Source organism: Scyliorhinus torazame, chromosome 3 (genome assembly GCF_047496885.1).
Source record: "Scyliorhinus torazame isolate Kashiwa2021f chromosome 3, sScyTor2.1, whole genome shotgun sequence".
Taxonomy (NCBI): Eukaryota; Metazoa; Chordata; class Chondrichthyes; order Carcharhiniformes; family Scyliorhinidae; genus Scyliorhinus; species Scyliorhinus torazame.
Window position 1 is genome coordinate 84,192,536 of NC_092709.1, and position 25,457 is coordinate 84,217,992.

Sequence of the window (25,457 nt, forward strand, 5' to 3'; positions counted from 1 at the left end):
TTTTAAATAAAAATTTAAAGTTCCCAATTTTTTTCTTTTCCAATTAAGGGACAATTTAGCGTGGCCAATCCACCTACTCTGCACATCTTTGGGTGGTTGGGGTGAGACCCACGCAGACACGGGGAGAATGTGCAAACTCCACATAGACAGTGACCTGGGGCCGGGACCGAACCTCGGTCCTCAGCACTGTGAGGCAACAGTGCTAGCCACTGCGCCACCGTGCCACCCCTCTGGGATACTATCCTGAGGAAATCCTGCAATGATATCCTGAGATGATTGGCCTCCATCACCCATAATTATTTTCCTTTGTGTTGGGTGTGACACCAACCAGTGGAAGCTGTTTCCCAGCTGATTCTCATTGACTTCAATTTTACTCTGGCTCCTTGATGTCTCACAGGGTCAAATGTTGCTTTGATATCAAGGGCAGTCACTTTCATCGCACATCTGGAACTCAAGTCTTTTACCCATATGTGGACCAAGGTTGTAATGAGATCAGGAACAACCAGTGTGTTCCTGGGTGGCAGAATAGTCTCAAGTGGTGTATTAAAGTCCCCAACAAGGATGTGAAAGTAGAATCTCCAGCTGTATTATTGCTCTGCTGGAAGTGTTAAGGATAAAACTTCTGCCGCCCATTTTGTTCCTGCCATGATCATAAATATCACTTGATGATTTGAGCAACTCTTCCATTTTCCTCCTTCGCTAACTGGGTGGCAGCTCAAAGTCAAACAGCAATCCACCCTTCCAGGATTTATTATTATTTGAATTAAGCATAGATCGACCAAATGTGGTATATATGCTTGTTTTCTACAGGTGTGCATATCACTGACTGTAGGAGGATTCCTGCGGGGTTCCCTCCCTCTCTGAGATATCTCAGAGTTTGACATCTGGACAGAGGCGTTGACTGAAAGAAGCAGCTGCCCCTCGCTCATCATGATTTGATGAGGCAGCTCTTAAAACCTTGAGAAAATGGTCCTGTTTCTATTTTCGTCACCTCCTCCCGAAATGCCTCCCACCCCTGGAAAGAATAGAGGTTTGAGGCTGTGACTTACACCTCATTCCAAATATTTTACAAGCATTTGATAAGGTGATCAAAAAATCTATAAAATCACATGAAATTCATTATTTATAAAATATATCAAAACATAAATGAGCAACTTTATGGGCGGCATGGTGGCGCAGTGGTTAGCACTGCTGCCTCAGGGTGCTGAGGACCCGGGCTCAATCCCAGCCCCGGGTCACTGTCCATGTGGAGTTTGCACATTCTACCCATGCCTGCGTGGGTTTCACTCCCACAACCCAAAGATCTGCAGGGTAGGTGGATTGGCCACATTAAATTGCCCCATAATTGGAAAAAAAAGAATTGGATACTCTAAATTTATTTAAAAAATGAAAAGCTTCAGGCAAGAATGGGAGTTGTGTTCAACAGCTTATCGAACCGAGTAGTAAAATGACCGCTTGATTAGAAACTAAAAAAAGACTGTAAAGTAATGCACTGAGTAGAGTTCACCACTAGTTTAGTAAGACTACTTCTGTTAACCATGCGGTTGAGTTTGAGTACTGTGATCAGATAAAACTTCAACCCATCAGAATTGTCTTTGTGTACAAGTATGTGTCACATGCACAGAAATAATTAGTTAACATCTCAATACCTTGTTAAAAATCTGTTCTTATTTTCCTTTACGTTGGTGAATTCCATTTGGTTTCAATGAGAAGTAGGCCTGGATTTTCATCCCCGAGCATGTAGCTGGGAGTCGGGAGAATTCCCAGCTCGGCCTGGCCGCCTTGGGGTAAAGTGCCTGCAAAGGCAGGTTCTTCATTGCTGGGAGATGGATGGAGGCTGGAGTTAGGCCAGCCAACCTGGGAAGAACAGCGGAGACAGCTACAGGGTCTGCCAGGCACAGAGGCTGGCTGTGTAAAAGGTTTAAATGGAAAATTGGCCCAGTTGAAATAATAACACGAAGTGCCCTTCAGCCCTCACCCTCATGCTCCATCCTTGGCACCTCATGACCTCACCCGCCCTCATTGGCCCTTATTCTCTCAAATGCCAAGCCCTGCCCTTCCATCTACACACTATGGCCACCCTCATGCCAAGCCCTGTCCTGCCACCAACCCCCTACACCCCTCATGCCCATGCCATTTAACCTGCTGTACACTTTCTAAAATTAATGAACCCTATATATGGTGTGTGTAAAAAAAGTAAACCATTCATAACCTTCTCCTACTTTTTAAAAACGTCTTCACTGCAAGCAAATAAATTTGTCAATCATCCAGACACTTTAATGCAGGCATTGTCAAACTCAGGGGCGCGACCTGCGGGTGGGTCGCTGGCGGGTGTCGGGAGGGTCGCGGAGCCGTCTGTCGTGGCGCTCCCGATCACGCAAATCCACGTGCAACAGCCGCAGCAGCCGGCTTTTAATAATGCCGGCTTTCTAGCGGCCTTTAAAATGGCCAGGAACAGATTTTAAAAATTCGTCCGCATTGTGCATGTGCACCGATGATCGGGCACGCACGCGCAGTGCAGCCGCATTGTTTTTATATGGTCGCAGCCTTTCTTTTTCAAGTTCCTGGGGGGGACAAAGGGACCAGAGGGACAAAGGGACCATTGGGGCCAAATGGACCCAAAACTATTTCCTCCATTTTTGTCAGCAGTAAATAAGGTAAGAGAAAATGGTGGGTCGCGCAGGTCGGCAGGCATGGGCCGCAAAGGTCGGCCGATGTGGGTCGCGAAGGTCGGCTGGCATGGGTTGCGAAGGTCGGCCAGGTTGGGTCCTGAAGGTTGGCCGGTTGGTAAAAATGGATCCCCGGAAAAAAAGTTTGAAAAACACTGCTTTAAAGCATCAAAAACAACAAGCCTCAAATCCTTGAAACCAATTGATTTGTGGAAACAAACTTTGTGAAATTGACCGCAGAGATCAGCGAGTTTGATCTGTGAAGCAAACAATGTTTCCTCTGGGGAGCAGCTGTTTTAGTCCTCTCATATCTGCCTGGGCTCTCAACAAGCATACATAATGAGGCTTAACGGACAGCCCAGACAACTATTAAGTGTCTCAAAGTAGCTGCTCAAGGGGATAGGTGGAAGGGTGGAGCTTGGCATGAGGAGTGCATGAGGGGCCATGGGGGTGGATGGGGACATAACTTGGCATGAGGACATGAGGAGGATCTTTTGAATTTACCTTATCTCTCATGCAGACTAGTGTTCACAACTCCTCTAAGGGATTGTGAACCATGACTCTTTAAAAACCTGGCCCGACTCCATGAAAATTGTAATGAGTAGGAGATGCCTATCTTTGCAATTGAGCTGGTCAGATCAGGAGTGTTGGGTGCAGGTATTTGATAGGAAGAAGCCGCAGCCTTTAAAGATATTTCCAAAAGGCAGCCTGGCAATGGGGTCAGGAATCCCGGAATCAGGACCCACCTACCATTTTTAGAGGTCTCCAGAGTCAACCCAGCTCAGTGAAAATCAGCACATAGCCCCAATAGAACTGACCAGAAAAGGAGGCAGGTTTAATGCCTGTGAATTGTGTTAAACTTTGCTGATATTTGTTTTAGAATAATAACTGATAATAACTTGACAAATACAATGGATAACTTTATAAGCTAACATTATATCGCAAGCAATTATTTCTATTCCCATGACATTCTTTTCAGAATTAACTGCATTAAAAAATGTTTGGACTTTTATGTTCAATATATATTCTCAGTGCAAAGATAAGCTGGGTAAATCTCTTATGCAGAATTCCCATCTATCATCAGACGTTTCAATGGAGGTACCAGGAATACATCAAGAATCCATTTGAAAACTCATACGGATGGGAAAGATTTATCACTGGTCTGAACAAAGTTTGTAAATCATGACACAGATGATGAAAACTGCACCTGTTCTCAATACTGGCATATGGAGGAACTGAATATGACTGACATAATCACTCCAGCACTATAATGACTAATTTGTTGCCAGCATGGAAATGCAGCAATTACGGAGGGCCTCCCTTTATACACAGCACTACTCTTCCATAGGAGAGACAGAGAGAGAAATGTCTTAAAAAGAACACTCACCATTTGGCCAGAATACATGTTTAAGATTCACAATCTCAGGTTGGCTGTTCTGTAATATAATCAAACTGGAATGACAAATGTCGCTTTGACCTTGCCAACTATTTAAGTGGCTCATTTAATTTACATAAATTGGTCACGCCATGAATAAATTGTACTGCCCAATCACAGGTGCGCTGCTCTATATGTGATAGATGACGACCTGCGAGCTGAGGTTTGTTCTGTGTAGTGTGGCCTGTAATATTGATTAGTCTGCCTAAGTACACAGTAATCATATCATAAAATGTCATATTAGTATTCTGACAAATAGGTGCTTCACATTTGATGTTGCACAGCCTTAAGAAGATTGAAAAGCCCAAATAAAATAGTTCAAATATTACTTTAAAAGATGGAAGAGAAAGAGATTAATCATTCACAACATGCACCTGGGGTAAAATTATCGTAGGAGTCAATGTATAAGTTGACCTTTAGAGCTTAGAAAAGTTTTTCAAAAACTGTGATTGACTTATACACCAAGAATAAAATGTGTGAATCCAGGCAGCAACAAGGGATGTAAGTACTTGAACTATTGAACCGTTGGGAGGCCAGTGATAAACCGAACATTGCTTATCGTTACGTGGGATGATGGTAAAGCCGAATTCTATTTGGTAAAGTGAAATATTTTCCACATTTTATTTGATAAATCCAGTTTGTTCTGATGCCTTACAATAGAAATGTGTATCAAAATAAATGAAATAAATTACTTTCTACCCATAAAACTGCACCCAGCAAGGAAGAGGGAAAACTACTGCAGGTTACGGCAAGTCATTTTGGAGAGAGTGGGCGAGATTCTCTATTTGGGAGACTATGGGCTGGCTTCTCCGCCCCGCGCAGCATTTTTTGCCCCGACCGGCCAGTGGGATTATCCGTTACGCCGGCCGTTCAAAAGTGTTTCCTATTGTGGGGCAGCCCCACGCCATCGGGAGACGCCCGGTCACCGGCAAAACGGAGAATCCCGACGGCGGAGAATCCCGCCCTATATTACAGATTCTCCGTTGGCCGAAGCCGATATCGTAATTGGCGGTCGGGCGGAGAATCCACTCTGACTCCCAAATCGGGGCTGGCACCGGTTTGACACCGGTCAGCCAGGCTCCTCTCCCTCGGAAGTGGCATAATCGCGTTGCGCACCGCACGGCGCAAGCCGATGCAACAGCGTTGATGTGTTGTCAGCAGGCCCTCCCACGATTCTCCACCCACGATGGGCCGAGTTCCCGACTGCGGGGGGACGTGTGGTCTCAGTGGGCGGGATCCTGGTGTGGCGGCTGCGGACTGTGTCCAATGCCGCCACACTCGGCGGGGTCCGTGCTGCTGGATGGGAGATGCCTCTGCGAGGGCTGGAGTGACTGATGGGGGGGTGGCCAAGGGTGGCCATGTGGTGGCCTGTGGGATCGCGGATGGTGGGCCAGGTCTGGGCACTGCCGGCACCATGTTGTACGGCCCGACCGCTGCAGGTCGTCGCAGTGCGCATGCCATTCTCCGTTCTCCGGCCGTTTTCGATGCATGAGCCATACATTTCACCCAGCGTCGTTGCCAGCCCCTCACCGGTCCCGGAATCGGTGAGGGTCTGACATCGATTTTCGGGTGGTAAACGCCCGGGTATTCTCCGTTTGAGCCGGCACTTAGCCGTTGAAATGGAGAATCCATCCCTATGTTCTCCCCCAAGGAGTGCAAATCGGGAAGCAATTCAGTATCCTCTGCCAAGCAAATTTATGCATGGCGAAAAATACGAGGGATTCCCGAGGGCATCCTGCTATCGGGCCGCCATTTTGAGCGAGCGGCCCAATAGCGAAGTCAGCCATCACCCCCCCCCACACTGCAAATCAGCCCCCCCACCCCCCTCGCACTATAAAGCAGCCCCCCACCCACAGATTATGTGGGTGCCCTCTCCTACCCTCAGGTATTTAAAAAAAAATTTAGAGTACCCAAATTTTTTTTTCCAATGATGGGCCAATTTAGCATGGCCAAACCACCTAACCTGCACATCTTTGGGTTGTGGGGGTGAACCCACGCAGACATGGGGAGAATGTGCAAACTCCAGTGACCCAGGGCCGGGATTCGCAAGGGATCCCCTTAATAGGGAGACTTCCCCCAGGGACACTGTTAATAGAGAGACCATTAATAGGGAGACCCCCTGATACACCCTTAATACGGAGACCCCCCCGGGACCCCCTACTTGAAGGGACCCCATAACTAGTGGGACCCCCCACAGAGACCCCTAATTAAAGACACCCCAACAGACACTCCCCTACCCCCCCTTCCTCCAGAAAAGAGGTACCTGTCTGAAAGCTAGAGAAAAGAATATCGCTGCAACACTTACCTGAAAGTTCATTCCTGGAAGGTGAGCAGCTGTGACCTGTGTTTAAACCCCTCAGATCCTGTAGCTGCAGCTATTCGTTCATTTCTAGTAGTGGGCTGTGATTGACAGCTTGCACAAAACATCTGCAGCCTTGATTAAATTAGGGCAGCACGGTAGCATATTGGTTAGCACTACGGCTTCACAGCGCCAGGATCCCAGGTTCGATTGGCTCACTGTCTGTGCGGAGTCTGCACATTCTCCCCGTGTCTGCGTGGGTTTCCTCCGGGTGCTCCGGTTTCCTCCCACAGTCAAAAGATGTGCAGGTTAGGTGGATTGGCCATGCCAAATTGCCCTTAGGTTAGATGGGGTTGCAGGGTATTGGGGATAGTGTGGAGATGTGGGGTTAAGTCGGGTGTTCTTTCCAAGAGCGGGTGCAGACTTGATGGGCCGAATGGCCTCCTTCTGCACTGTAAATTCTATGATTCTATGATTAACTCATCTCCTTTCATGGATGAGTGACTCTAAGTGCTAATATCCCAATGTTTACAATCATCAAGCACACCAAAAAGATTTGATTTGATTTATTGTCAAGTACAGTAAAAAGTATTTTTCTGCGGCCAAGGGAATGTACACAGTACGTACATTGTAGACAAAAAAAGAATAATCGACAGAGTACATTGACAAATGATACATCGACAAAGTGATTGGTTACAATGCCAAACAAAGCAAACAGCAAATACATGAGCAAGAGCAGCATAGTGTGTCCTGAATAGCGTTCTTGCAGGGAACAGATCAGTACAAGGGAGAGTCATTGAGGAGTCTAGTAGCAGTGACGAAGAAGCTGTTCCTATGTCTGGATGCGATAAGTGCATTCCAATCAGTAAGTGCATTGCAATCACTCAAGCCTGATTAAGGGGATCCCTTTTAGGGGAGGTCGCTGGAAGGGTCTCCCGATTAAGGGGATTCCTGGGGCTTTCTCCCATTTTGGGGGTCTCGGGGAGGGGTGTGGTGTGTCTGACTGGGGCGGGAGGGGCAGATAGTGCATTGTGGGGGAGGATGGCCCTCGGATGGACGTTGGGGGCAATCAGTTTAAGGAGTAACCTCCTTGGCCCCCCGCGGGATCCAACGCATCAGGTTCACATTTGGTGAGACCGTTAGTTATCCCTGCCCACTTGATTCCCGGCCCAGGGGACCATAGAATCACTGATGGCCGGAGAATAGGGTTCCAGGCCCGCTAAATGAGACCCATTTGCATTCATTTACATCCTCCCGCTGGCGTGTGGGCATGAACCCCGATCCCGTCATTGGCGGGGTTTGGAGCATCACATTTGGATTGGTGCCCACTAACGCCGGCACCAGTCCCGATTTTTAAATTCCCTGTCGCCTTGGGGATCCCGCTACCGGCAGCGGGCAATGGAGAATCCAGGCCAGTGTTATGATCCCAATCGATGCTACTTTTGGACAAGTCAGATCCCTAAGTGTTTTGATAGATCCAAACTTTTATTTTTGTTTAAATAGACAGATGAATAGAGTCACAGGATTGCCGATGAGCGTGTAACAAAAGAATAAAACATTTATTAAACAAGTAGAGATTAACTATAATACACGCCTTCACCCCAGCTATACCTTTACAGATATGCACAGATTTGTAAGGATATCACAAGTCAAGAAAAACATTACAATCTAATGTTCTCAGTAAGTACACCATCCATGTAAACAAATAGGTGAAATGTGGAGGAATTCCGGTTGCGGCTATGCCGAGGTAGGTCGCACTTTCGGCAGCTCCCGCCAGGAACGGACTTTTGGGCTCTTTAGAGGGGCCCCAACGGCAATTGTTCGACGCCTCCCAGTGTGAGAAGGTAACAGTAAGGTTCCCCTGGCACTGTATGGATTGGACCAGAAGTGGAGCGGTTAAGAAAGTGCTTTTGGTGCAGCGGAAAGTGCGAGGGAGGAGAAGCAAGATGGCGGCAGGTGGAGACCAAGCAGCCTGGGCGCAGTGGTCGCAGGAGCAGCAAGAGTTCCTCAAACGCTGCTTTGCGGAGCTGAAGGCAGGAATGCTGGGGCCAATGAAGGCGTCGATTGAGAAGCTTGTGGAGACCCAGAAGGCCCAAGGGTCGGCGATCCGGGAGGTGCGGCAAAAAGCCTCAGAGAACGAGGACAAGATCTTGGGCCTGGCGGTGAATGTGGAGGTGCACGAGGCACTGCACAAGAGGCGGCAGGAAAAATTTGTGGACCTGGAGAATAGGTCGAGGAGGAAGAATCTTCGGATTCAGGGTCTCCATGAAGGAGTGGAGGGGACCGATGCCGGGGCATATGTGGGCACGATACTCAATTCGCTGATGGGCGCGGGAGCTTTCCCGAGGCCCCTGGAGCTGGATGGGGCTCATCGGGTCCTGGCCAGGAGACCCAAAGCCAATGAGCCGCCAAGGGCTGTAGTGGTGAGGTTCCACCGCTTTATGGACAGAGAGTGCGTCCTGAGATGGGCCAAAAAAGAACGGAGCAGCTGGTGGGAGAACACGGAGATCCGAATCTACCAGGACTGGAGTGCGGAGGTGGCTAAGAAGAGGGCTGGTTTCAACCGGGCTAAGGCAGTTATCCATCGGAAGGGGGTGAAGTTCGGGATGCTGCAGCCAGCGCGATTGTGGGTCACGTTCCAAGATGGGCACCACTATTTTGAGACGCCTGATGAGGCGTGGAACTTTATCCAGTCGGAAAAGTTGGACTCGAACTGAGGGTTTGTCGCGGGGGGGTGTTTACGGTGTTTACTTCGTTTTGGGAATGTGTTTTGGGGCTTGGTGGGGTTGGGTGAATGGATTTGATGTGTGTGCTGTGTGAGAGTGTGGGCATCTGTGTTGGAGGGATAGGGCCCCTACGGAGGTAGAGGGGGTGTGGAGGCCCGGGGATGGGGAGTTGGGGTAAGGCCGCATAAAGGAGCTGCGCCAGAGGGGGCGGGACCGGCTCAGATGGAAAGCGCGGGCTTTTCCCTGCGCTAGGGAAGGAAGGGGGCGGGGCCGGGGGAGAAGGGCGGTGCTGGAGAGGAGCGCACACTGATTGCCAAGGGGAGGTGGAGGGATTCTCACACTGGGGGGTCAATGGAATGGCGGGAGAGGCTGGGTTCAGCAGGAGTCAGCTGACTTACGGTAGTTTCATGGGGAGAGCAAAATGGCTAGATGATGATCTAGCGGGGGGGGGGGGGGGGAGGGGGGGAGGGAAGGGGGGGGGTGGAACTGGGTTGCGGCTGCATTGGCCAAAGGGGCGCTGGAGGTAGGAGAGGTAGTCGGGCGGGGGTCCGCCGCCTGGGGGACTGGCGGGTGCGGGAGGCGCGGGCACGTGGCTGGCCTAAAGAGGAGATGGCTAGTTGGCGGGGGGGGGGGGGGGGGGGGGGGGGCGGCGAGTAGCCCCCTGATCCGGCTGATAACTTGGAATGTGAGGGGCCTGAACGGGCTTGTCAAGAGGGCCCGGGTGTTCACGCACTTAAAGGGACTGAAGGCAGACGTGGTTATGCTCCAGGAGACACATCTGAAGATGGCAGATCAGGTTCGGCTGAAAAAGGGATTTCCTAACAACAATGATTCAGAGTGCCAGGGTGAGGAGGAAGGCTCCTATAGCCCCCCCAAAAATCCTATGTGGATCCAAGAAGGGTGCGAACCTGATTTGCATCAATTTGAATGCATTACAATGTACTTAGCGAGATTAAAGTTGAAATTTCAGACCTCATTGAATCTTCCCACCCACCAGGTGTGATGTCACCCGGGCGTGAATTACTACTGCATTTAAAAATGGGAACCACCACCATGATAGCTGCGATTCTTCATCTTCTTTCCACCTCCGAGATCTCCTCCGAGGTGGTGTTGAGGATGGGAAGTAGGGCACTGCTGGTCAACGGGCCAGGCTCTTCAGTTGATGTTCCTGCAAGGCAACGGACATGGTTATAGCACATGGCCTGGTCAAGGGTTTGAGATACAAAGTACTCACTTGAGACTAGTCAACTGGATGAAGGTACAGTGGCTCCTCACTTTTTCCTCAGCACAGGCTTGCTCCTGCTCCTCCCCTGCGAGTTCCATGGCCCTCTCCTTGTACGAGACAGGATCCTCAGCTCGGGCATCCCACTGTCCGTTTTCTCTCACTCTGCGGTTGTGGGCTATCTTCTCCCGCAGGGACACAAAAGGGTCCAATGTGAGCTGCACGCCTGGTCAGTCAGAGATCGCTGAAAACTGACACGTGTGGGCACTGTGTCAAAGCAGGGAGGGGTTCTGATGAGGACTGCCGGGGAGGTTTGAGGATGCTGCTGGGAGGTTGGGTGCTGGGGACCTACAAGGAGGCAGTATATGGGTTCCAGGTGACAATCCGGGAGGTGATAGAAGGGTGGATTGCCAACAGGAGACTGGGAGCCTTGCTGATCATAGATTTTACACCCGTCCTCTTCGTGAGTGCTGCCACCATCCACCCAAGCAGGATTCATGGCCTTGCTGGAGGGCCTCCTGCGAGCCCAAGTGTATATTGTAGCCCACCTCCTCTCCATGGCATCCAGCAAACAGCTGAGGGCCCCCCTCTGTAAGTCTAGGAGCAGGTTTCCTAGCTGTCAACCTCCTATCTTGAATCAGGTCAAGTGTTGTGGAACCGTTTAAATGCAGCGCCCCTTCTTTGAAGTGCTGAGATTACCCCCTGGGCAGGCGAATCAGACGCTTTGCACCTGCGGCACAGGGATTTTCCTGTGGGAGAAAAGTAAATTTTCAACGTGTCTGAAGATTGCGATCGGATGGTGTTGCTGGAGCTGACAGGAATCACACTGGCTTTCTCGCCGAAAATGACACGTCGTCATTTTTTGGGAGCATTCCGCCCGTTGCTTTTGAAACGTGGTTTAATGCAAACAGACAGCGGAAATTTATTAGCAGGAAAGGTGTGGTGGGAACGTGGGGTGGAGAGGGATGAAGGTTCGACCTCTGTGCTTAATATAAGCAAAACATGATTTTTGGTGCCGAACTTTGTCTTAACGGCAGGTCAACGTATAGCTTTAATTTAGGGTACAAAACAAAGCATCCTGGAAAGCATGGCAAACATTTCTACAATTATTGTTACGTGAACAATAATTCACAAAGTTCAGCCCCATAGCAGGGAATGAGCAAAGTTCATCCCAAACAAAGGACACATGTACTAGCCTTTGGCACCCTCCCTGGTACACAGCCCTTCTCTTGTAAAAACTTCACCAGTGACATTATCAGCTAGCCCACTCCTCAGGAGCACGAGATGTCTCCATGCCCACCATTCCTCCTTCTGAGGAGTCCACTGAAGAGTTCCAGCACCTGGTGGACTGATGATTAGCCTCGCCATGTCCATCTCCTGGATGATACTTCTGGGGTCTGAGAGTTTCCAGAGAGGTTCGTTTGGGTGGGCTCCCACATGACCAGAGGATTTCTGAGTAAGTACAGGATACAGTGAGCAGTCAGCTGTGTGAACAGCCAGGGGCCTCTAAATTGCGCCAAAGGGGTGCATTTAAATAATAAACTGCAGCAATGGTGGTCTGAGTCAGGCCATCCCAAACGCAAGGGGGACACACCGAGTGCATGGACTTGCCACCAAGTCATCCTCACTACTCCATGCAGCCCAGGAAGCCACCTATGTACACTCCCCCGTCCACCCTGCCCTATCCCCGTAACCAATCCTGCACATCCTGAGGCACTAAGGAGCAATTTAGCATGGCCAATCCACCTAACCCGCACATCTTCGGAGTGGGAAGAAACCGGAGCACCCGGAGGAAAGTCATGCAGACATGGGGAGAACGTGAAAACTCTACACAGACAGTGACCCGGATTTGAACCCAGGCCCCTGGTGCTGTGAGGCAGCAATGCTAATCACTGTGCCACCGTGCCACCCAGCAAGGAGACATGAGCAGCTCTCTGTCACAACTTGTGTGTTACACCCAGGCCCCACATCACACTGCAGCTAAGGTCCCAGCAAATGCACACTTCCCTCGCTCACCCCCATTTGTAGGACCTGCCCGCATACCAGCCTTGTAGCATGGAGGTGACTGGCAGCACACATTGACTGTTTTCACCGCACAACCAGTTGCCACCCTGCTGGCAGAATAACACCCAGTCCACCCATTGAGGAGACCCACAGCAGACCATACTCGGGAAAACAGGATACGGGCCACAGAGTTTATAGCTAACACGGCAGCTGTTGACAGGGATGGTTGGTGAGGATAGACGATCCCCAAATCACAGGCCAGGTGCCACTCACTGATGGGGATAAGGGTGCCATTTGGATGACAACATATCGAGAGGGCTGGATGAGGGTTGGGGGTAAGGTGGGGGTGGGGGTGGGTGGGACATGTTGAGGGTAACAAAACAGTGCAACTCAGGGTGACAATGTAACTAGGTGGCTTTGGATGGTCAAGGTAATGTGAATCTTGTTAACATCTTCTCTCTTTTCCCAGCCCTGCAGAGAATGAATTTCGGAGTACAGCCAGCAATGCTCGTTATCTACCTGGCTGCTGCTGCCATTGTGGACTCACAGAGACTGGAGGAGCAGGGCCAGGTCAAAGAGTACCCTGCACAAGAGGAGCCTGCACCAGAAAAGCAAGCGCCAGCTGGTGAGGCTCAACTGCTGGCTGTCCAACAGGCCGAGGAGGAGGTGCGAAGGAGGCGTCGCATCAGGGCATATGCATTTCGTCGGCACCTGTCCTCTCAGGAGCTGATGGACCTCTGTGTCAATGCTGACTATGGCTCACCAGGCAGACGATGGCCACCGGGAGCGGGTGTCCTCCTCCATACCCCCACGGGTTCATCTGGTACAGGTGGAGCATTGTGAGCAAGTTAACAATCACCCTGAAAGCTTATGCCTCTTGCTCATTCCAGGGCTCGAGCGAGGACCTGTGTGGGATTTTGCAAATGTCCGCACACAGTTGCAACCGCCCCTTGATGGAGCCCTATGCACCCGGGCATCTGACCAAATCATCTCCAACATGGACCAGGATGCCCGGCCTAAGGAGGTCATTCATCTTCTTCCGGCATTGTGTGCTGGGCCTCCTGGTGATGCTGGCAGTGTTGACTGACTCTGCTACCTCCTCTCAGGTGCTGTTCGGTAGGGCGGACTGAGTCTCCACCCTACCCTGGGGAAGAGGGCGACCCTCCTCTCCTCAATGGCAATGTGCAGTCAGTTCACTTCAGACTCCTGAAATCGGGGGTGGGAGAATGATCTTCTCTGAGCCATCTTCTTGGCTGGATTAAGACTGTCTGGTGAGTGGACCCCTTATAAGCAGTTCCAACTTGTTAGGTTCTTCAATGAAAATTCCCCAGAGAATCTATCGCCGGGGGTCTTGGAATTGCTTGAAATTCATATCGGCAGAGGGCTGGCCCATTGGCATCTTCGGAATTTTGTTCAAACAACACTCCCAGTGAGAAGGCAAATTGCGCACGCTTCAGTTCTGGCGGGAACACTTAGGGCAGGATTCTATGTCCCGCAGCACCTGTTGTGGCGCGCCCCTGCTGGCAGCAAGATACTCTGTCCTGGCAGCTAGAGAATGGGGTTTCCCATTGTGGACACCCCCACCGTCGGGAAATCCACGTGTGTGAGTGCGCTGCCGGCGAAACGGAGGATCACCCTGATGGAGACTCCAGCCCTATGTTACACTTGTTGGCCAAGTATCTGAGAATGTGATATGTTGTCAGGGCTGTGTCAATATTAATTTGTAAACATCTGCCCAGGTGTGAATGGAGAGTGGTTCAAAGTTATATTTTCTGTTCCTTTGTTTTTTAAAAAGCTTTTTCCAATTAAGGGGCAAATTAGTGTAGCCAATCCACCTACCCTGCACACCTTTGGGTTGTGGAGGTGAGACCCACGCAGACATGGGGAGAATGTGCAAACTCCACACGGACAGTGACCCGGGGCTGGGATCGAACCCCAGTCCACGGCACCGTGAGGCAGCAGTGCTAACCAATGTGCCATTGTGCTGCCCCTATTGCTTTGTGAAGAAATGTCTTGATCTCCACATCATGGGGGGACCCCTTGTTCCTGTTTTTATATGCAAACCGGGGCTTCAATGGTTCCAAAATCTGAAACCAAGATGGCATCCATTTTGAGCTGACATCTGTCCAATATTGGCTTAGGTGATCCATGATTTAGATGAAACAGAGGGCATAATCTTCTTGAGGCTACGACAATCTTGTCTTATGGCTGAAGAGCTGGCAAGGGGCTCCCATTGCTTCTTTTTGGGAAGGCTCACCAAATCACAAGCCAATCAGGGAATGGTAAAGCCTGGAATCAAACCCCGGGGTTCGCGGCAGGGGTGGTGGTGAAGGGAGGGCAGATGATGTCTCACCTGCCGGCCAGTCAGAGGTTGGTAGCAATTGTGTGCAGCAGTGCCACCCGGGAGGAAGGAAAGATGTTAGGAATCCCACGATTGTAGATCCACTCAGGCCACAGGTAAGTAATAGGTGGGGAAAGGGGAGTGTTTCAATGGAGTGAGAAGGGTGCAGAAGGATCATCAGAAAGGGCAATAGGTTTGTTCTCAGTCGGACGTTCCTTCCCAATATCAAGTCCCTTGATCAGTGCCTGAGAGCCATTGTGAGTTAATTCATTTAGACTAGGCATATGGGAACATTTATACATAGGGAGAAAATTTAAACACACCAGAGCTGTTCTGTATTCTGCTCACAGGCAAAAGTGAAACTAAAATTGGATTGCATGATATAGTTCCCTCCTCGTGATGTCATGCTGCCATCCTTTTTAAAAAATGTTTTTATTGGGTTTTAACATTCTGCCATCCTTTAAAGGCATATTCCAACACCATCTATTTTCCAGCTCTTTATTTGAGCATTAGCACTGTGTCTTCAAAGCTTTTTGTTTGTAGTTACCTGGCTGCAATTTCAATACTCTCTAGCACTGCAACTCTGATACAACAGTCTGACCAGAATGTTAAAGGCCGCCTCATGCCAGGTAGCATGATCTAAGGCTGTTCGCCATATTGTACCTGTGCTTAATCTTTCTGCCAGGCTGCTTCACTGTTGCTGAGCACCATGTTATGTTGTTATAGTGATATGAAGGCACCAATCACTCATACAGAATTGGGCATTTATTTAGGCTGGGCACATAAGTTCATTTATACATAGGTAGAAAGCTGGAAGACATCAACAGCAGAGCTGTGTGTGTGTGCCCTGCTCAAAGCAAAAGTGAAACCAAAATTGGATTGCATGATACACTTCCATTTTAGTGATGTCATACTGGTGTCCCCTAAATGCATATCACAACAAACCTCTGTGAGTTTAAAGGCCCAGGATGTCATGCTGCACCACTGGGGAGGCTGTGCTTCACCGGGGAGACTTTATCAACCTCTGTCTCCTGCTGAAATAAACCCTGAAACCAACTGCTGGAGCCAGAACTCACTTCCCTGTAGCAGTGAAAGCCACAGTTGTCCTTAATCTCTTTACTTTCTAGGCTGAAACATAACGGCACTCTCTTGAGAATCTGCTTTCATCAAACAGGTAAATTGTGCCATCTTTGTCAGAACAAACAAATTCACAACTTTTCTAAAAGAACATTCAAATCAGAAGGATAGGGCTCTAAGATTTGTGCACATTACAGTCTTTCTCTAAGTCCAGGGCATTTGAATATTGCTGTTGCAAGCTCCTTCAGGATAATGCCTGGCCTACATGAATTGCAATGCCTCTACACTATGAACATCCAATTTGTGAGGATCAGTGACACATTTTACATACTTGTGCCCTATATCATGCACTGCCATGATGCTTTCAGACATGCAGTCCTCCATTCCCCCCTAATATTTGATCCTAGAGTAAGAGTCTGATGCTTGACAACAAAAACTATCCTCTGCACATGTGGCTCATGAATTCAGGGCCCTCTAACATGTCCAATCTAATTCACGCACCTCCGCTCTCACTCTGTCCCCTTCCTCCAATACCATGAAAAGGCTCCTCTTGTCCTCACCTTCCACGCACCAGACTCCGTTTACAATGGATTATCTGGCGCCATTTCCACCAGGTGTCATAGAGGGAGGGAAGAGTACAGAAAGATGTGTTTTGGTGGTGACATTATTCTGTACCCTTCCCTCCCTCTATGACACCTTAGTTCACTCCTCAACCACACCTAACACCCCCTTGTTTCCCAATGGCATGTTTGGTGCAAGTGTAGGAGATGCAATATCTGACATTTGACCTCCTCCCTCCTCATTGTCCAAGGCCCCAAATGCGCCTTCCATGTGAAACAATGATTTATTTGTACTTCTTCAATTTAGTATATTGTATTCACATGATGCAGTCTCCTCCACACTGGGGGACCAAGTGCAGACTGGGCGACTGTTTTGCGGAACACCTCTGTTTAGTCCATAAGAATGACCCTGATCTTCCAGTTGCTTGTCATTTTAATTCTCCACCTTGCTCCCATCCTCATCTTTCTGTCTGTGGCCTGCTATACTCTCCAGTAACATCTAATGCAAGCGTGAGGAACAGCACCTCATTTTTTGCCTTGGCATTCTACAGCCTGCTGGATTCAACACTGATTTCAACAACTTCAGATTAGAATCCATGCCTTTGTCTTGCTACCCGAAAGATATGCTTGGCATGGAGGGAGTGCTGAGAAGATTCACCAGGCTGATTCCTGTGATGGCAGGATTGTCGTATAAAGAGAGATTGGGCCAACTGGGCCTCTATTGGCGCTGGAATGTTGCAACTAGGGGCTTTTCACAGTAACTTCATACCTGTGACAATAAAAGGTTATTATTATTATTTGCTTGAGTTCAGAAAAATCAGAGGGGATCTCATTGAAACCTGTAACATTCTGACCAAGCTGGACAGTCTGGGTTCAGGGATGATGCTCCCCCTGTATGGGAGGGCCTAGAACAAGGGGTCACAGTCTCAGTTTAGGGACAGGCCATTTAGGACTGAGATGGGGACACATTTCTTCACTCAAAGGGTAGTGAACCTCTGGAATTCTCTTCCACATAATGCTGTGGAGGCCAAGCCACTAAATGTATTTAAGAAAGAAATAGATTTCTAGTCACTAAAGGCATAAAAGGGTATGGGGAGAGATTTGGAGCATGTTATTGAGATAGGAGATCACTCATAATCAGATTGAATAGTGAAGCAGGCTTGAGGGGTTAATGGCCATTCCTGCTCCTATTTTCTGGGTTTCTATGTGTTCTGTCTTCTCTTTTTTATGTTCAGCTGTGTTTTTATTTATTGATACATGGGTTGTGGACATCACTGGTTAGGTCAGCATTTATTGCTCATCCTTTTTTAAAATAAATTTGGAGTACCGAATTTTTTTTCCAATTAAGGGGCAATTTAGCATGGCCAGTCCACCTAACCTGCACATCTTTTGGGTTGTGGGGGTGAAACCTATGCATATACGGGGGAGAATGTGCAAACTCCACACGGACAGTGACCCAGGGCCGGGATTCAAACCCAGATCCTCAGCGCCGTAGTCCCAGTGCTATCCACTGCGCCACAGTGGTGCCCTATTGCCCATCCTTAATTGCATTTGAGAAGGTGGAGGTGAGCAGCCTTCTTGAAACACTGCAGTCCATATGGTTTAGGTACATGCTTTGTGCTGTTCGGAAGTTAGTTACAGGATTTTGACTCAGCGACAGTCAAGGAACGGCGATATATTTCCAAGTCAGGATGGTGTATGACTTGGAAGGAAACATCCAGGTTTCATAGATTATCATAGAATGTACAGTGCAGAAGGAGGCCATTCGGCCCATCGAGTCTGCACTGGCTCCTGGAAAGAGCACCCCACCCAAGGTCAACACCTCCACCCCATCCCCACAACCCAGCAACCCCACCCAACACCAAGGGCAATTTTGGACACTAAGGGCAATTTATCATGGCCAATCCACCTAACCTGCACATCTTTGGACTGTGGGAGGAAACCGGAGCATCCAGAGGAAACCCACGCACACACGGGGAGGATGTGCAGACTCCACACAGACAGTGACCCAAGCCGGAATCGAACATGGGACCCTGGAGCTGTGAAGCAATTGTGCTATCCACAATGCTACCGTGCTGCCCCAGGTGGTGCTGTTCCCATGTGTCTTTCTAGATGATAGTGGTCATGAGTATGGAAGGTGCTATCTAAGGAGACTTGGTGAGTTCCGGAAGCCACGGTTGCCACTGTTCGTCGGTGGTAGAGGGAGTGAATGTTTGTAGAAGGAGAAGGGCTGCTTTGTCCTGGATGGCATTGATCTTCTTGAGTGTTCTTGGAGCTGCACTCATCCAGGGAAATGGGGAGTATTCCATCACACTCCTGACTTGTGCCTTGTAGATGGTGGACAGGCTTTGGTGAGTCAAGAGGTGAGTTACTTGCCACGGGATTCTGAGCGTCTGGCCTGCTTTTGTAGCCACAGTATATATTTGGCTTGTTCAGTTCAGTTTCTGGTCAATGGTAACCCCCAGGATGTTGACAGTAGGGGTTTCAACGATAGTAATGCCATTGAATGTCAAGGGACGATGGTTAGATACTCTCTTGTTGGAGATGGTGATATGACACCCTGGGCTAGTATACAGTCAATTTATGTCCCACTTGACCCGGAATCACAACACAAGTGAATTAACCAATAATTCTTTAATACCCGAAGTCTTTGGACTTGGCTGTCCAATAATTACAGTCATCAGGTTTGTAATTGTAAACACAATTACTGTTTATTAATACCAAGAACTATAATGAAATATGTAGCAAATACAATTGGTTAACTATCAACTAATTCCTAATTCCCAACTTTAACGGCTCCCCCCCCCAACCCTCTGCACACACATACAAGACAGACAAACACAGAGGGGAGGAGAGGGATGAAAATCATAAATAAAGGAAAAAAGAGTCCTTGTTTCAAATGGCTCTTTCCAGCACCTTACTCATCTTCAAACCTTGCTGTCAGTTTGAGGGTTTTATTTTATTTACCGTAGATTCTTTCATGTCTCTGTAATTTCAGAAATACAATACTCACAGCCTTTCTGGAGAGAGAGCAAGAGAGCGAGGACAGATCCTTGTGTTTTTTTGCAGCCTTTAATGGTTTCCCTGTAGATTCATTCATTCAGGCTCTTCGCTCCTTCAGAAATACAACACTCACAGCCTTTCTAGAGAGAGAGAGAAAGCAGATCCTTGTCTGTGTGTGTCTAGGATTCAACTCCTCCCTGAGGTGCCTGAGAACCATCCCACTAGGATAGGATCCAACCACCAACTGCTACCAGGCAAAGTACAGCCTTTTGGCCAATTCATTGACCACCAGCTAATCAATCAAACTGAGTCTAACCCCATCTCTTCCTCTGGTGCCGAAAAGTGCTGAGGTCTCCTGTTCAAACAGAATGTTCTATCCTGTAACTTCAGAATTCCTCACTTCTCTCTGCTACTTGACTTAAAAACACGCCCATTAATCATCCATGGATCAAAAATGAGAACATCAAAATAAAATAAAGGGGAAATAAGGGAATTAACTAGAAGGATCCTAACAGTGGTCGATGCCTAGCACTTGTGTTGTGCGAATGCTACTTGTCACTGGTCAGCTCCAGCCTGGATATTGCCCAGGGTTTGCTGCATTCAGACATGAACTGCTTCAGTATCTGAGGAGGTGTGGATGGTGCTGAACTTTGTGCAATCTTCAGTAAACATCCCCACTTCTGACCTTACAATGGAAGGAAGGTCATTCACGAAGCAGTCGGAGATGGTTAGGCTGAGGACACTAGATCTAGGCACTAGTTATTGTCATGTTGCTTTCTTTCTTTATCCCTTCATCTTGCATTCAGGTGATTTAATATAGCCACCCATGCCTCATTTGGACACAACATTTGTCCTTTTACTATACCCATTACCACAGTCTTTGACCTTTACATCGTGCACTATTTTGTTAGTTTTGCAAGGGGCAACGAACAGAGTACGCACTGAGTTGTAAAGTAAAACAAAAGTTTTTTTTTCACACGTTAACTTTGCACACAGCTCCAGTACTTCCTGACTGAGTTCTCGGCAATGCCTGACTGACTCTATTTATACAAATGCACATGGACTTAATTAAGGGTCCCCCATCCCCTTAACGGGGGAGTTGGTATTCTGTTAGCTTCGCAAGGTAGCGGATCATCCCTACCCCGTAAGACCCATGTGAATTATAACAGTTGGTTAATTTTTCCTGCCCTCCACCCTATCGCAGGCTTTCCTGCCACCTCGCCCCTTCCGCTGGCTTAAAAGCTCTCACATTTCTATCTTTCTTCAGTTCAGCAACCTGAAACATTAGTTCTGTTCCTCTCCACAGATGCTGCCTGCCCTGCTGCATTTTTCCAGCATTTTGTGTTCTTATTTCTGTGTTCTGTTAATCTATGCCAAATGCATTGAGTCACCAACACACAGCTCCTCTGTTTTACTTTGCAGCTTTATGTTTTGAGTCTTGCATCGGTAATTAGCAACCGCTATAAAATAGCAATGCTTTTCTGAATTACAATTTGGCATCTGGCTAACAGAAAAACTGGCTGAGTGAAAACTACAGGCAGTCTCAGTACATATTGAGTCAACAATGTCTTGGGCTCAGTTTAACATTAGAACAAAATCCTCAATGGATCAGTGAAGGACCTGTTTTTGAGATTACAACCAAAGCTGTCAGTCCTTTAAAAACTCGCTAGTGTTGCTGGTTATTATTGCAGAACATAATATAATTTCTTTAGATGATTAAGGACGGATATGTAGCACAGTGGTAAAGTCTTATGTCTGCTTCCTGGAAAACCCATGGCCCAAAGACAAACATTTGTTTGTTGACGGAGACTAACAAACAAACCTACCAATGATGGTGTGCTTGACAGAATACTGGGTAAGAAGACCCAGGGAAATTGATGGATGGCCACTTCACCTTAAGTGTTCTCGGGCATTTATGTGCATCTTAGTAACTGATCCATGGAATAGCATTGCCTGCAGCGTTACACATTGCAGCTCCCTCACCCAATACAGGTAGCTGACATCAGAGACAAGGTAAATGAATTGAAGCGTCAATGTTCTGAAATAAGAAGAAACTGAAAGGAAATACACACCATTTTAAAAGCATTAGACTAGGTTTTATTACTTTAATGCATTTTGTTCCAAATGGTGTGGTTTTGCATGTAGCCTTTCTAGCAATAATGGTCTAATGGTATTTGGTTGTTTGAGAGTTCAAACCAAGTTCTGATCAGCCCTGTGATAAGTTTGTTGATGTGAACTGAAAATGGCTGCTTTACTCTAAATCAACACGGTTCAATCCGGTTTGAGACAATGGGTTGGGCAGTGCAGTTTTTGACAAAGCAAATGAAGCTGAAATCCTATTTCCTAATTGCCTTCCTCCCTACCTGAACTGTAACTGCAGATCCCTCTTACCAGCTATGTCATGGGTACCGATGTGGTCTATTACTATTGGCTGTTCATCCTTCCACTTCACAGTGCTCTGCAGCCACTCAGTGATGTTCTTGACCCTGGCACCAGGGAGGCAACATAACATCTGGGAATCATATATGTGGCCATGGAAACACTCGCTTGTTCTCTTCACTTTAAAACCCCTGTCACTATTATTTTTCCTCTGTCATTGTGGGTATGTCCTGGGATTTGTTGACATAAAGATCCTGGAGGCCTGAGAAGGTGAGTTAACCGGAGTTTTATTTAAGTTAAAGGAAAGGGTGCTGTGGCGGCATACAACACAACATGTCCCAGTCGGGACTAACAGAAGTGTCGGTCCCAGTCCGGGCTGGCTTTTAAGGAGTAAGATAACAAACCCCATCTGGGAAGGCCTCCGCCTACTAATGGGAAAGCTTGTATTCCATGAGTCCCATAGGGAGACTGATCATTGTATCCCATGGGCCTCATAAGGGTTATTACAGTTGGCTTCTTACTCTAAAGAAGATCTCCTTGGAGGCAATGACATTTTGTTTAAAAACATTTATTTATATGCTAACTATTTACAAAGGCGAAATATGACCAAACCATAGCTGGAGCTATCCTCTGATATGCTTCACATTCTTCTCAGTGACTGACATCACCGTGGCATTACTTCTTACTCACATGTGCATTAGCTATCATTAGCCTTAACCTTTCTCTCTAAATTTATAATCTTCCTCGTGCCCCCTGTACAGCTGAGCCAGCATTGGTGGACCTGGCTCTGGCTGCATTCCCCATTTGAACCATCACTGACACCAGTATTTAGAGCTGAATAGTGGTTGTAGAGTGAGGTGCAATCAGGGGACTCCTGCACTATCTCCCTGCTCCTTCTTGACTGCCTGGTGGTCACCTATCCCTTCCTGCATTCATACCCTTAACCTGAGGGGTGACCTTGTTATTGATATGGGGATTGACATATTTGTTACTGATTATTGTTTATTGTTGGTGGGTGTAAATTTGGGAGAAAATGTGAAAAAGGAGGAGAATTAAAATATTTTTTTAAAAAAAGCTGAGGGGTGACCACATCTATAAATGTGCTAGTCACAAAGTTCTCGGCCTGAGGAATGTACCTCATGACTACAACTGCTGTTAAATCTCCAAAACTCTGCAGTTGACAGCACATCCTGAGAAACATCCTGCATTTTCCAATGGAACAGGATCCATCATTTGGTTCTTTACTGATGCCATTACAATCTTTCCTTTCTCATTAAATCTCTCCTTTCCCCCACCTGATTACATACATTCCCACCCTCAACGTCCCACACCTCAAGACCTTTCAAATCGCTAACATTTGCCAATTCAGTTGAAAGATTTTTGACCTGAAATACTAGCCGTCTGCCTATTTCCAGTATTTTCTATTTTCACTGAGATTACAATGCATGTTTCCTTATGCATTTTTTTTCCACAGGCTGGCAGTTTAGGCAAATCGAAGGAGAGGCCTGACGGTGGGATCTTCCGACCATGCCCACCACCGGGATCATCCGGTCCCATCGCAAGTCAATGGACCTTTGGCTGGGCCGCCACGGCGGGTTTAGAAAACGCTGGTCTATGTTTATAGAGTTTAGTCTGGCATAACCCTCAGTGCTGCCGTGTTAATGCCCAGATTTAGATTTAGACCCTAGAAAGCTAATACTGATATAAATAACACCCTTACACTTGATCAGCTCATTAAACTCTGACACTAAATTTTAAAAAATAATCCTGGGTGATTTCACAATTCAAATACAGTAATATTTAAACTTCAATAGATGTATAATATAGATGCAGTATGATGTAAACAGTAAGCGCCTAATCAGTATGCTCCCTGCCCAGTATTCAACCCTGTTGACTTTGACTATCCAGTGGTAGGTACAACGAGTAATTAGTGTGGTACCACCTATTTACACAACCACGCAGGACAAGTTATATCATAGGCTGGTTGCATACAAAAAGAATAAAATTATTTGGGAACAGTGCGGGGAACTGGGATTAGGGCTGTCACTCGTGTGGAGAATGAATACTGAACAAGCTGTTTCAATGTAGGAATTTCAAAGTAACAGAACTGGAGAAAAGGGTAAGATGAGAAACTAAATGGCAAAGTTAAACAAATTAGTAATGATTTAATTACAACATAAATGTAAAGGGAGTTGCACAATGCTCACTTTCAAAATTACATGCCAGATGGCTTATCAGAGAAAGCAGACAGATTCAATAGCGTCATTACCAGCCTTGTAAAAATAATTGATAATATAGCCACTCCCCACAATGTTTGCTTCCAGAAACAGCCAGGCTTCAGATCGGAGAAAGCTGTTCCCTCTCCTCTGCCATTGCTGCTCCCTCTCCTCTGCCATAACCTGGCTGGAAATATGGTAGGAATCTCATTTGCACAGGTGAACGGAGACACCTACACATCTCCCTCAAATTTACATTGGCGCAGCAGATGTAGCAAGGAGAAATAACCCAACCCAAGATCGGGACAAATTTACCATTTTTAGATCAAGAGCACATATTTGAAGAGTTTTATTTTAACCATGTGGATTTCTCAGAATTCAGGAATGAATAGACAATTAAACAATCAAGCTAATGAATTCGCTTCTGAGATTAACTATTCCATTTTGTAAACTATTTCCATTGAAAAGGGCAATTAGTGGTCAGTCGTACAGAATATAGATGTAGGCCGAAGCCTATGCTAATTTACCTCCCAATGTCACTTAAATTAGTGACAAAATTACTCATCAGTATTGGGGACTGTGAGGCATTTATCAGATCTGTTGACAGCCCAAATAAATGTCACAGAATTATTGTGGCTGCTAAAATGGCAATACAGAGGAAGAGGAATTAGGAGAAGTTATGGCTGCTGCCAACATCAGAATGTATTTTACTAACTGCTGTATCTGTAACACTGAATGAAGTTCTAGCTCATCAGCAGCAGCAATGCATCAGCAAGTTACACATCTAAGCTGATAGCCCTCTATCGATTGTCCTCAATACCGGGACCCCGCAAGGCTGCATACTTCTTCCCTACTGTACACCCTATACACACACAACTGCGTGGCAAAATTCAGCTCCAACTCTATCTACAGGTTTGTTGATGACATGACCGTAATAGGTCGGATCTCAAACAACGATGAGTTAGAGTACAGGAGGGTCACAGAGAACCTAGTGGCATGGTGTAACAACAACAATCTCTCCCTCAATATCAGCAAAACTAAGGAGCTGGTCATTGACTTCAGGAAGAAAAGAGCTGTATGATGTGTTGGATGCTCTGGATCCGTGGAACAAATACTGGCCAACACTTAAAATAGTGCAACACTATTTTATTAAGTTAGAAACTGTTGAACATACTTTCACTGTGGGTTAACACGATTCAACTAAAGACCCATGAGTCAAACCATAGAGACGCCTTTAATTTTTCTGAGAATTGCTGGGTCAATGTGCATGAAATTGACCTTCTTCAGCCATACGTAGGGTGATCTCATACCAGTGAGTCACAAGGTATATAACCTATGCGGACATGGTGCTGTGGTATTGTCACAAGATATTAACCCCGATGTCCAGGCTAATGCTCTGGAGACATGGGTTCATAATTCCACCAAGGCAGTTAAAGGAATTTAAATTCAAGTAATGGGTAATTTCAAGTCATGGGCGGCACAGTAGCACAGTGGTTTGATTCCCAGCTTGGGTCACTGTCTGTGCG

General features: G+C 47.3%; 1 protein-coding gene and 1 long non-coding RNA gene across 3 annotated transcripts in view; one reads left to right on the forward strand and one right to left on the reverse strand.

The window, feature by feature from the left end:
- Window positions 1–4,161, reverse strand: part of LOC140408555 (annexin A10-like) — a 167,053-nt gene extending 162,892 nt beyond the window's left edge. Inside the window, exon 1 of one of the 2 annotated variants that reach the window (XM_072495931.1) lies at window positions 4,057–4,161. In XM_072495931.1, coding sequence (XP_072352032.1) covers window positions 4,057–4,074 — 18 coding nt within the window. In that variant the 5' untranslated portion in view covers window positions 4,075–4,161. The remainder of the gene's footprint in view (window positions 1–4,056) is intronic. The other variant, XM_072495932.1, reaches the window with a different exon arrangement.
- LOC140408556 (uncharacterized) overlaps window positions 1–24,327 on the forward strand; it is a 125,623-nt gene extending 101,296 nt beyond the window's left edge. Inside the window, exon 3 of the long non-coding RNA XR_011940137.1 lies at window positions 23,190–24,327. This is a non-coding gene — a long non-coding RNA (uncharacterized lncRNA). The remainder of the gene's footprint in view (window positions 1–23,189) is intronic.
- Window positions 24,328–25,457: the final 1,130 nt, after the last annotated feature.